Consider the following 13,345-nt stretch of genomic DNA (forward strand, 5'->3'; position numbering starts at 1 on the left):
GGCCAAAAATATATTTCCTGAAATATATTTTGGAATATGTTTACAAAAATACATTTTCCACCCATATATCTTTGGCCATTTTTTGTATATTTTGAAATATATGTTTTAACCTTATATAAGTTTTACATTCACATCACATTGGAAGAAAAACTTTGTTGCAAACCTATTAAAATTAAATATAATTTCAACTGCAAAAATTTACTTTATAAAATGTAATATTTTGCCATATGGTTTGTAAAATTAGAAATGTATTTGTTGCCCCTGAAATAAATTTTGAAATATGAAGGTTAAAATTTATTTTATATTTAATTAAGTTTTACTTAAAAAAAATATTTTGCGTATATTTAAAACATATTTTAGGCCAGAGAAATAATAATTGTTTTTTGCTGTTTAGGTTAGTTTGGAGAGGTGAAAAATTTGTCCGTTCAAAATGGCGATACACTTTCATAGGTCAAAAAATATTTTTTATATATTTTAAATATTTTTATTTTTAAAAAATGTATTATATATATAAATATTCAAAACATGGCCAAAAATATATTTCCTGAATATGTTTACAAAAATAAATTTTCCACCCATATATCTTTGGCCATTTTTTGTATATTTTGAAATATATTTAAAAAATAAGTACATTTTAAAGCATTAAAAATATATTCATGTTGCATTGAAAGAAAAACATTGTTTTTGTTATGAACCATAAAACATAACCATTTTAAAAAGGTTCAAATTAAATATAGTTTTAACTTCAAAAATATACTTTGTAAAATTAACTTATATTTAGCGTATATTTAAAATATTGTTTTGTAAATGATACATTTTTGCCATATGGGATGTAAATTAGAAATTATTTGCTTGCCTTTAAATGCATTTTTTTAAATATATGTTGGATATATAAGGGTTAAAACTAAATATATTTCTAAATAAAAAAAATATACAATTGAGCATAACTTTTTACAAAATGTATTTATTTTTATTTATTTATTTTTTGCCGTATGGGCTGTCAGAAAACAATGGTCAAAAATTGTCCGGAGCTATCACTAGTGCAGTACCCTTTAAAAAAGTTCACCTTTGCACATAAAGAGTTCATATTAGTACCTCAATGGTCAATTTTGGTACCAATTGTATACATAATAGGACTTTTTTAAAGGGTATCATCTTGGTGACACCTTAGTTCCTCAGTTTTTCCGTCAGTGTACATATGGTACATGGACTTTCACGGTTTTGTGGGTATTTTCACAGTAGTTTTTTAGTGTAGCTACTGATCGTAGGTAATGATCAGATTTGTGAACAGTTTTTGTAGAACTGCATTTTGTCAGTAAAGTGAATTAAATTCATGATGAAGCTTTAAGCAGACGTGTCCTGACCTGTGATGATATCAATGGCAAAACTTTAGCTTGCTTTAATGCATTAGCTAACACACATTTGTACAGCATTTATTATTCTAGTTAAATGTCCTTTGGTTATTTTAATAAGTGATGCTAACAAATTTAAATGTTACAAATTTGCAAACTAAAGTTGTGTAACTGGAGCTTAGAGATGTGATTCTGTTATCTTTCAATATGAGTCATGTTAAGTAAAGCATCCAAGGCGCAACAAGACATTACTTGTTATCAAGTCCTAATTACGAAAGGAGAGCAAATATCATCTTTAAAATCAATTAAGGACTGAGTCATGTTCATCCAATATAAGGTGTGTTACTATCATTGATGCCATTAACTAAATCTAATCTTTAAGTCTAAGCAGAATGATGTGGCTAACAAATTCACATTTCTGTCCAAGCATGAAATTCAGGTGTAACATCAAAATGATTGAAATTGATTAAATGTTACAAGAGCATATGAACATTTACAACATTTATTGAAATATTTAATCCACAGGAAGTGGAAATATTTGCCGGACCTAAACAATCACACATTTCTCAACCAAATAACTAAAAGGGATTTTGATCATACAAGCACATCAACTATTAACTTATTTTGCCCAACTGTAACGTAAACATGAGATGTGCTGTATGTCGTCATAATCGTCTATCACACAATGGCTAACAGGAAGGGTTGCACTGATTTAATGCATGCAATGACTCCACAAAGTGTGCACAATTCAATGGAATGCTTTTTTAAATTTAAATCTCTTTTGCGTATTACAGTTTTCTGTTTGTCAAAAAATTGTGTTACAGTTTCATTTCATCCTACAAACAAAAAAAATCAAACAGCACCAACAAATACACAGTACAAGCAAATTTCTGGTTTACTTGACATTAAGCTCGGCCTTAAAAGGCACGAAGAATAAATACAGGTGGATTCCCGAAGGTCTGGATTCTCATTCAAACAGCATATCCTCATCGGCCTCTTCACTGAGCATGTTCACGGGCTCTGGGATCGGACCGAGTGCAGCCAAGCGAACAGCGATCTCCTTCTCGGTCCTCTCACGGAGCTGTTTCTTCTTTTCCTGGATCTTCTTAAGCCTGTGGAAAGAGACAACAGAATGTGAGAGCCGGTTGACGTGTCGGTTTCCGATGGGAATTTTTTGGCAGCATCTCACCTGTAGAATTCCTCGCGCTCACGCTCGTCCAGCTCTGTAATGATGTACGTGAGCGTGCGCTCGATACGTGGAATGATCACTGAATGGATCAGAAACAAAAGAAACATTAAATGCGTGCAGCTGACTGTGTGAGGATAAAGCTGTCAGGATTTAAGGGAGGGAGGTCTCATCCTCACCGTGCTCGATGGCATTCACACGCCGGTTGGTGATCTTGATCGCTTCGTCCAATGTGACGAAGGAAGTCTGCGAGTGAATAAGGAACCAAATTCATTCAAAACAAAAACAAATGGGATATTTGCATTTTGTGAACGCAATTGGACATTACCTGCAGAGATGCCAACTCTACAAGAAGCTCAACTGCTTTGGCGTAGTTCCTCTTGAGTCGAGACAGCTGCTCTCCACCCCTGGCCAGACCGGTTAACTCATAACCTACAGACAACCATTGGGGATACTGGTTAGAAACAATTATATAGAGGCCTTTGATATTATAAGAAAAATGCATGAATGCTTACTGTCTCCACCCTCCTGGTAATGTTCAAATACAGGTAGAGTAACACCTGCACACAAATAAAGGGAATCATTTAATCAATTACAGAATAATCACATTGATTTATTTTAAAAAAAAGAGTCACATTGACGCACCTGCAACATTGTCTTTTTTAGCCCTGACCTTCACTTGGGCTTTGTTGACGTTCTGAATGACTGTGGTACTGATGGAGCAGAAATGAAGAACAGGTGAGACCAGACATCAAATCGCTCATGTGAAGCATCATCAACGCTATGAATGTTTGTTTCTTTGTTCGTTTTATTACCTGAAATCACCAGCAGCAAACTTGGCCTCGGCTAAAGAAAAGGCGGCTTCTCTCATCACCTCACCCATCAGTGTCTTAGTCTGGAGGATTAACAAAAATCAGAGGATCATTTCAGATTAGGGTTGCAAAGGGGCGGAAACTTTCCATGGGAACTTAATCTGGGAATTTTGAAAATATTCCAAACTGGAAACTTCATGGGAATTATTAGGACATTTATATAAACTATATCATATGCAAGCATGAATAAACATTACGTTTGGTCATAAGCAGACATCCATGCAAGGTAATACCAATTTTAAAAATGACACTCAAAACTTGGGAATGGTAGTGTGTAAGATTTCTATTTTAAATAAATTGTTCTTTTTTAATTCTTTTTAATTAGTTCTTTTTATTCTTTAAAGATTCCTGATACTTGCGCTCATCAAAATGAAAGAAGTCATTTTTTAGACACTACTTTTTTATATTATTTCACCTAACAGTCAGTGTATTTGGGTCATTCTACAGAAATGTCAATTTTTCTGTCCCTAGCCTTTACAGAATTATTACACTTGAAAAACACTTTAGGGTTACGATTTTTTATATTTTAAAATGAAACAATATGTTATTTGAACAATTACATCTTTTTGAGCCATCAATGTAGCAATATTTGATTTTTATTAATTAATCAGAATTCCAAGCACCACAGAAGTGCTCGTCCCCACAGTAATGTACAGAGCGAAAATGCTTTATTTTGAGATCAAAAACAGTGTTTTCTTCCATTTAAAACACAACAATGTGTACATAACTATCAAATATATGATGTAAATTTCATTAAAAAACAAAATGCTAAATAAATATTATAAAATATATAATTAAAGTAGTGGTCCCCTGGAGTTGTGTCACTGGTGTTACCGTTTAACAAAAAAGCTCTTATTTTTAAATAAAAATCACAATGATGACATCACTTGACTTCCTTTATTCAATTTTCTGGAGATCTATGAAGAGAAGTCCATTGTAGGTCTACTGACTCTTTTCAGTTATCAGTTATCTTCTTATTTATCTCATGATTTAGCTTTTAGTTTAAGTCACTGGTATAAACTCCTTTATTGTTTATGAACTGCAAAAAAACTAGAATAGAAAATTGATTAAACTACTTAATTTAGTGAGTATACAATGATTGACAACATGTGGTTTGATACCTTGCAGCAGCAATTTTGTAAAATGCAGTTTTCATGAAAATTGTCAATGTGTAACACCAGTGAAGATTGTGTCACTGGTGTTACTGGTTTTTTTCTTTCACATTAAATAAAATCTTTCTCATGTTACATGATGATAATTTTAAATTCATTGAATTCTGTTACACTTAAGAATTAAGCTTTAAATGTGAAAAAATTTAAAATAATATTTCATAAACACCTTTAATATTGCTAAAGAAGTAAGGTAACACCAGTGACAAAAAAATGGTGTATGCAGTCTTGAAGTACATGCACACAAAAAAAAAAAAAATTAAGCTGTCATTTATGTGTACTCATAAAGTCAAAGAGTAATCTAATAATGTGGTCTAAGTTTAAATGTTAGAAAAAGAAATCAATTTTAAGGCATCTTGCCATACCAAAAGTGGACGTTTCTGTAGAATGACCCATTTGTCTTTACAATGGTATACAATATCTTATAGCTTACACACAGCACAGCGATATTTTAAACTCATTTATGACATGCAAAGATGGACATTTTGACATTATTTTGTGTGCAGGATTCAAAAGATCATGAAAGTACATGCAGGGGGTTGGAAGTTTTTTCAAATTCCCAGTTTATTCCTTTTAATTCCCCAGTTTCCAGCCTTGAAAATTCTTGGAATTTTGCAACCCTATTTCAGATAAATATTGCTAATTTGTTTCAGAGAAATACCGAGTGATATGTTTGCATTATTTCCAGTGTTTTACCGAAAGTGTGCATGAGCAATAAACATAAAAAGCTATTAAGCAATGGCTTGATGCTTTACCTCGATGATTTTTCTGAGAATTTGGCGAAAGCGCATAGAAAGAGCATCTGCTTTCTTCTTCAGCAAACTCCGGCCTGTCTGAGCTCCTTTCAAACGAGCTTTCATTATAGTCTGAGCCCTGATGAATACATACAGACACACACACGTGACGTCATACAGCCAAAAATATCATTATAAACGACTGTGTATTCTAACCTAATATGATTAAACTGTGGATCTCTTAAGTATTAATCTAACAGTTATTTTGTCAAGATATGTCTTAATGTTATATCTTTTATCAATATCTAATAGGTTTATATTATTGCTGTATCTAATACATCTTAAATTTACATCTATTGGGGAAACGAATCATTTTATATTACAGATTGCAAACATTATATTATACATATAATTTTAGGTTCAGTGATATATCCAGCAGACTGTCGCTCACATGACTGTGAATATCATCACTTCCACTTCCACACTTTACTGTCAAATTCTGATTCCCGCAGGATCTCATTCAACATTCACTTATTAAATATACAAACCATAATAACATTTGTATTTAATCTTTTGTCATTTAGCTGATTTCGTGCACGACTATAATAAAGATAATGATGTGATAGTGTTCATGATACTCACATTCTGGAAGGGAAAATGTCGATGCGATCTTTTCCCGACATCTTTACTCGTTTAGTCAAACACTAAATCACACGACTGAGAAGCTTGACTGTTGCGTGTAAACCTAATGTCAATTTATCATAAACCACAATTAAAGGATTAAAATAACATCGATGTGACCCTCATAGTCCAGATACAAGACGTAGGATTTGATCAGCTGACTGAAGGTCACGTGACGCTTGATGAACGTAGACTGTCATGTCATATTTTAAAATAAAAGCAAAAATAGGGTTTCAATCTATAGCATTGAACGAACTTTTAGTATTCCCATGCTTTACACTTCTGTTATAATACATGTTGTGGTAGAAACTTTTATCTAAAGCGATTCAATCTTTGTTTTTTAGTTTGTATAAGTATTTTAAAATATATATTTTCAAATACACATAAACATTTAAATAAATTTTGAAATATGTTTAAAAAATGTATTTTTCCCCAATATATGTTTTTGGTAATTTTGTATATTTTAAAATATATTTTAAAAATAAAAATATTCATTTAGCATTGGAAGAAAACCGTTGTATGTTACAAACCTGTACACATAACAGGTTTTAAAAGGCCAAAATTATATATAATTTTATACAAACTTTTATACTTTGGCCAGAATAAAATATATGTTTTGCCATGGTTTTGCCGAATCGGTTGTAAAATTAGAAATTAATTTGTTGCCCCTGAAATACATTTTGAAATATATGTAAATATATGAATATTAAAACTAAATAAATTTTCAAATTTTAAAATATACGTAATTAAGCTTTACTCTACAAAATGTATTTATATATTTATTTTTATATGTATTTATTTATTTAAAATATAAAAATTTGAATCTGTAGATTGAATCAAAGAACTTTGCGTTGGTAGAAAATCGAGCTACATAAATGCTTGTTATCAAACCATATAAGCACATTATGACAATAAAAGTATTAATAAATGTATTAATATCTAAAGAGGAACGTGGACTCTGCTGTGCAGTTGCTCAACACAAGCGACTTTTATTTTGAAATGAGATTCACAGTTGACGCAACACCCGCGGCCGCCGGTCTTCACCCGTTGCTGCTGGCTTGGCTTCACTCTTTTCTCACAATCTGATCAATGGCCAGCTAACAGCCGCAGACATACGGCAGTTTTAACACATTAAAAGGACTTAAAGTCAGTGATCTGTGACACCTGTCAGGTGAGGTCGTCTTACAGATACGCACGCGGTGATTTTCACAGATGTTTGTGATGATGTGACTGTGGTAAAGTCTGCTGTCATACAGCGTGTGCGCCGCATGGACTCACATCACAAACTTACTGCTGCTGGATTTACTACAGTTATGTGTCTGTGTCTTCATCTGCTCGAATGAAAGAGATCGAGATAGATAGATTAACAGTTGAATTGTTAAATAGATTACTTGATGTGTAGATGAATGATGAGACAGACACGTAAATTGATGAATTGACAGGTTATAAAGTTAGATGGAAGTCCTTTATTGTCATATGTAACGTTATGTAAGTACAATTGATAACTTTATTTAATGTTTGCCTACAGACTATAGACACAATTCAGTATATTACTGCTATGTGCACTCAAATATTCAAATTGTTATGGTATACTTCATAGACATGCATACTTGGATAAGTATACAGTATTGTATAAGTCTGTGGAACTACACAATTATGTACTGCGTGCGGATGGGAAGGTGGTATAAATTATATATAAAATACAGATTTATCCAGACCTGAACTCATCCTGTATTTCCTAAATATAAATCAACATGAGTATGATCACATGCATGATGACAGAGGTTCATTGGTGTTGTTTTGTCCATGTAGAGATGCCGGGCCTCAGCTGTCGGTTCTACCAGCATCGCTTCCCGGAGGTGGAGGATGTGGTGATGGTAAACGTGCGCTCCATCGCAGAAATGGGCGCTTATGTCAGTCTCCTGGAGTACAACAACATCGAGGGTATGATCCTGCTGAGCGAGCTGTCCCGCAGACGCATCCGATCCATCAACAAACTCATCCGCATCGGACGCAACGAATGCGTGGTGGTCATCAGAGTGGACAAGGAGAAGGGTCAGTGTGTGACCGTCCAACATCAGTGAAGAGAGACTGTGTGGGTCTGATTTAACTTAAAGAAATAAAGTTCACAATCTGCTTTGTCTGTGTTGTGTTCAGGATACATTGATTTGTCCAAGAGAAGAGTCTCTCCAGAAGAAGCCATCAAGTGTGAGGATAAATTCACCAAATCGAAAACCGTAAGCGGCTGAACTCAGTCAATACACATGGTGATAAATAAAATGTATAGCTTGAATGCACTGCGAGTCGGTTTGTATAAACGCATTGTCTGCCAATGCATAAATGTGCATCATCTATTCTGTGTTATGCTGCGTTCACACCAGCTGCGGTAGAGGCGTCAAGCGCGAGTGATTTCAATGTTAAATCAATGTAAAGAAATGTTGACGCGCGTCTGGAGATCTTGCAGCGCGAATGAGGTGTTATGCTACGTACACACCAAACGCGGGGGGATCCCGTTACTCGCTCTAGATTACTCACGGGATTGAACTTCGTGTCATGCGAATTTCGCGTTTGAGGTGAATAGCGTGTGTTTTTCGCGGCAAACGCGTCACCCATATCGCATCACTTGCATCACATCTCTTGCATGTCTCTTGCATTTGTATGTAATCTACTCACACAAATTGTTGAACTTGCGTTTGGTGTGTATGCCCCATTAGCTTGGCACGGTAGACGAGATTTCACCGGACGCGCGAATTGAGTGTTGCTGCGGGAAACATGCAAGTTGAAAATTTTGAACTTTGGCGGAAAAACGCGCCGCGTTAACCAATCAGGAGCTTGCTCTAGTAGTGATGTGATTACAAGAGGTGAGCGGAGTTGCAGAAGCCCCTCCCATGGCGCAAATTTTCACGTGAATGTCTCGTTGACTAGAATTTGACTAGCATAAGCTGTCAAATTCGCGTCTACACTGCAAAAAAATATTTTCAAGAAAAACTGTTCTTAGTATTTTTTGTCTTGTTTTCAGTAAAAATATCTAAAAATTCTTAAATCAAGATGTATTTTCTTGATGAGCAAAACGACCCAAGAAAATAAGTCTAGTTATAAGACCAAAAATATCAAATTTAAGTGATTTTGTGCATAAAACAAGCAAAAAAATCTGCCAATGGAGTAAGCAAATTTTTCTTGGATTTCTCTTGAATTTAGTGTTTAAGAAAAATTTTCAAGATTTTTTTGCTTGTTTTATGCACAAAATCACTTAAATTTGATATTTTTTGTCTAAAAACTAGACAAATTTTCTTCGGTCGTTTTGTGCATCAAGATAAAGCATCTTAATTTGAGAATTTTTAGATATTTTTACAGAAAACAAGACAAAAATACTAGGAATTTTTTTTCTTGAAAATAATTTTTTGCAGTGTACCGCGTGTAGTTTGACGTTTGAAAATTTTGAGTGTACTTGCTTCATTCACGCATGAAAGCCGCGCGTGAAATTCTACTCATCAAGACATTCACACGGAAATCCTCGTCATGGGAGGGGCTTCTGTGACTACGCTCGCGGCACGTTTTTCCGGAAAGGTTAAACATTTTCAACTTGCTTGCTTCCAGCGGCACAAACCATTCGTGCGAACTCACTTGCGTTTGACGCCTCTACCGCGGCTGGTGTGAACGCAGCATTAAACTTCATGCATATTTCATGTTTATTCCTTCGTCTGTAGGTTTACAGTATTCTGCGACATGTTGCTGAAGTGTTGGAGTACACAAAGGACGAACAGCTGGAGAGTTTATTCCAGCGTACCGCCTGGGTCTTTGACGAGAAGTACAAAAAACCTGGATACGGAGCTTATGATGTCTTCAAACAGGCCGTGTCGTAAGTGACCGTTATTCACACGCCACAATGTTGAGATCTTCTGCTGAAAACCTATGTTTTTATTTTGTGTGATGCAGCGATCCCGAAATTTTGGATGGGTTGGATCTGACAGAAGAAGAGAGAAACGTGCTCATCGACAACATTAATAGACGACTCACACCACAGGCTGTCAAAATAAGAGCCGGTAAGATTTTTGAATTAAAGTGTCTAAAACCTACTCGCACAGTGTTATCTATTTAGACCGATCGGCATATGAAGTTTCACAAGTGTGATTCTAAAGCATTATTGGCGTGATACTTTGATATACACTGATCGATCTGCTCAGCATCACATAATTTTACGGTTATAAAAATATTCTTTTTGTGAAATTTACACTATTATGATAACTTTATTACAAATAAAAGGTGCAATATGTGATTTTTGCCGCTAGAGCTAAACAACAACAACGGCTGCGGCTTGATGACGCTGTGAAAGATTGTGAAACAATGGGAGTTGTTGCCTTTACTGTCACTGTTGATAGGAATCGATCTGACAGGACTCATGTTCATGGATGATGTAATGAAATTAAAATATATTGTTTTAAAACAAGCATCACATACACTTGACTTAATAAAGTTGAGGGAAGTTTCGTATGAGAACAACAACTTAAACATTTCAGCCCATTGCTTTCTGAATCATTCAGTCGTTGTGTTTTTCCTGCATCATGCAAACAGACACACAAGTCACAAGATAGTTCAACAATTCTCTTTGCATTCATAAAATGTCAAAATTTCAATTTGTGTATCAGATGTTCCTTTCAATCCCATCAACAGATATTGAGGTGGCGTGTTATGGATATGAAGGGATCGATGCTGTCAAAGACGCTCTGAAGGCGGGACTTAGCTGCTCAACAGAGGCAATGCCAATCAAGGTTTGTGTGATCCTGGTTTCTTAAAAAAAAAAAAGTTTAGTCTTTTTCATGTGATGACATCATTAAGCTGTGTCCTATAGATTAACCTGATCGCACCACCGCGGTACGTCATGACCACAACCACACTGGAGCGCACAGAGGGGCTGTCGGTCCTCAACCAGGCCATGGTTGCCATCAAAGAGCGGATCGAGGAGAAAAGAGGAGTCTTTAATGTGCAGATGGAGGTGAGTTGTGAAAGACATATCTGAGAAATACCTAGAAGTTAATCATCATCTGTTATTTAATATTTATCATTCACATATTTTATAGCCCTACCATACCAAAGGATATTATAATTTTTATATAATGTGATGTTTATGAGATCTTAATGTTTGATGTCTGAATGTTTCTCAGCCGAAAGTGGTGACAGACACGGATGAGACGGAGCTGCAGCGACAGCTGGAACGTTTGGAGCGAGAGAACGCTGAGGTGGATGGAGACGATGATGCTGAGGAGATGGAGGCAAAAGCTGAAGACTAAAGACTTCAGAGTCAGGATCCATATGAACTGTTTTGTATGGATGGGATTTTATTTTAGCAATGCATTTACATTTTTTAAAATATATATAAGCACAGCTTCCAGTTGTGCAGATGATTTTCTGATCAAGTGGCCTTTTTATAACCCGTCGTATGAACTACTAAAATGTTCATTTAAATCATGATTTAATGCTCACATTTCAGAAGCTTAAATTCTCTGGAAATGTAAAGTTTAAGCTCTTCCATTTCAACCTGTCAGTAAACTTCTCGATGGTCAAAAGTTATTTCTTTCTCTGAGTTAGACAGATACTTTCAAGATAACGTGTGCAAAACTGACTTGTGTTTTATCTATTTTAATTCACGTTCCTTTCTTGGGATAATTTTCTTGCTTTAAAATTGATCACAATCAGAAAGTTTTCACAAAAGCTTCACCAGTCATTTCATGTTAGATACAGAAAAAAGACATCAAAGTAATGCTACCATTTAAAATGTTTAGAGTTTAACTTTGAATGCTTCGACATTTGCTTCTTTAAATCCTTTAAAAAAGAAGTTCTTACCACCTTAGAAATGAACAAACTCTTTCTTTGTTCATATGTATTATTTTGAATAGCTTAACAGATCACAACATTGACCCAAGAATCCAAGGTCTAAATATACTTACTAAATGTACTATTTTTATGCACTAATTTTGTATCTAATATACAAAAAGTAGTTTTTAGTAGACAAGTTTAGAAACATCTGTGTGTTCTCTTTGCTTTTTGAGACCATTTATTTCAATACACTAAAAATCTAAGTATTACTTGTATTTAGTATACTATAGAAGAACTATAGTTTCTACACTAAAAAAAAGACTTTCTTACTTAGTATGTGTGTCTTGTTTTCAGTAGATATATCTAAAAATGATGCATGTTCATGATGAGCAAAATGACCTAAGAAAATAAGTCAATATATATATACAATTATTTGAAGTTGTGCTTAAAATAAGCAAAATTATCTGCCACTGGTGTGTTTAAGAAAAAAGAAAATATTTTTTTTCTCACCCCTTTGGCAGATATTTTTGCTTGTTTTAAGCTTAAATTTACTTAAATTGTATAGTTTGTATAAAAACTAAATGTATTTTCTTGGGTCATTTTGCTCATCAAGAAAATACATTTTAATTTAAGAATTTTTAGATATTTCTACTGAAAACAAGACAAAAATATTAAAGTCATTTTTTGCAATGTACACTGCAAAAATGATTTTCAAGAAAAAAAAATTCTAAGTATTTTTGTCTTGATTTCAGTAAAAATATCTAAAAATTCTTAAATTAAGATGCATTTTCTTGATGAGCAAAACGACCCAAGAAAATAAGTCTAGTTTTTAGACCAAAAGTATCATTTTGTGCATAAAACAAGCAAAAAAATCTTGAACATTTTTCTTAAACACTAAATTCAAGAAAAATTTGCTTACCCCATTGGCAGATTTGTTTGCTTGTTTTATGCACAAAATCACTTCAATTTGATATTTTTGGTCTATAAACTAGACTTATTTTCTGGAGTATTTGGCTCATCAAGAAAAAGCATCTTAATTTAAGAATCTTTAGATATTTTTACTGAAAACAAGACAAAAAAACTAAGAATTTTTTTCTTGAAAATCATTTTTTTGCAGTTTAATATATTTGTATACTGTAATAAAATGAGCACTAAAACAGACTTGCTAGTATTGAAGTATAGTTTTAGTATATAACATTTCTCAGACTTTTTTCAAACTCTTAAGGCTGTCCCAGGTAAAAAAAACAGTAGTATACTTGAATGTACTTAAAATATACTTAAATATTAGTAAGCACATTTTTAAGGCATTATTTTTATGCCAGATAGTGTAAAAGTTATACACTACAAATATACAAATTAAAGTACAGTTCTACTTCAGTAGTACCTTGAAAAAAGTATACTAAATAGTAGAGATATATTGATATATCAGCCAATAATCAGTATTGGTCACACCATCGGCCAATAGTTTAAAACGGCCATGTTATTGGACAGATAGTCATGTTCAAAATATCCTGTCAATCAAATGAGAACAGGAAAA

General features: G+C 33.8%; 2 protein-coding genes across 2 annotated transcripts; one reads left to right on the top strand and one right to left on the bottom strand.

Annotated features, from left to right (window-relative positions):
* Positions 1-1,840: 1,840 nt before the first annotated feature.
* On the bottom strand, positions 1,841-6,173 carry atp6v1d (ATPase H+ transporting V1 subunit D). Its single transcript, XM_065256529.2, has 9 exons — positions 5,956-6,173; positions 5,335-5,452; positions 3,354-3,433; positions 3,184-3,251; positions 3,054-3,098; positions 2,867-2,970; positions 2,718-2,784; positions 2,542-2,620; positions 1,841-2,464 (listed from the first exon to the last, which is right to left on the bottom strand). Exons 1-9 carry the CDS (start codon positions 5,994-5,996, stop codon positions 2,320-2,322), a joined length of 747 nt encoding a protein of 248 aa, XP_065112601.1. The 5' UTR covers positions 5,997-6,173; the 3' UTR covers positions 1,841-2,319.
* Positions 6,174-7,017: 844 nt separating this feature from the next.
* On the top strand, positions 7,018-11,562 carry eif2s1b (eukaryotic translation initiation factor 2, subunit 1 alpha b). The gene is made up of 8 exons (XM_065256528.1): positions 7,018-7,165; positions 7,807-8,049; positions 8,152-8,231; positions 9,702-9,853; positions 9,931-10,037; positions 10,666-10,763; positions 10,844-10,987; positions 11,157-11,562. Exons 2-8 carry the CDS (start codon positions 7,809-7,811, stop codon positions 11,280-11,282), a joined length of 948 nt encoding a protein of 315 aa, XP_065112600.1. The 5' UTR covers positions 7,018-7,165; positions 7,807-7,808; the 3' UTR covers positions 11,283-11,562.
* The last annotated feature ends 1,783 nt before the right edge of the window (positions 11,563-13,345 follow it).

Source organism: Paramisgurnus dabryanus, chromosome 12, assembly GCF_030506205.2.
Source record: "Paramisgurnus dabryanus chromosome 12, PD_genome_1.1, whole genome shotgun sequence".
Taxonomy (NCBI): domain Eukaryota; kingdom Metazoa; phylum Chordata; class Actinopteri; order Cypriniformes; family Cobitidae; genus Paramisgurnus; species Paramisgurnus dabryanus.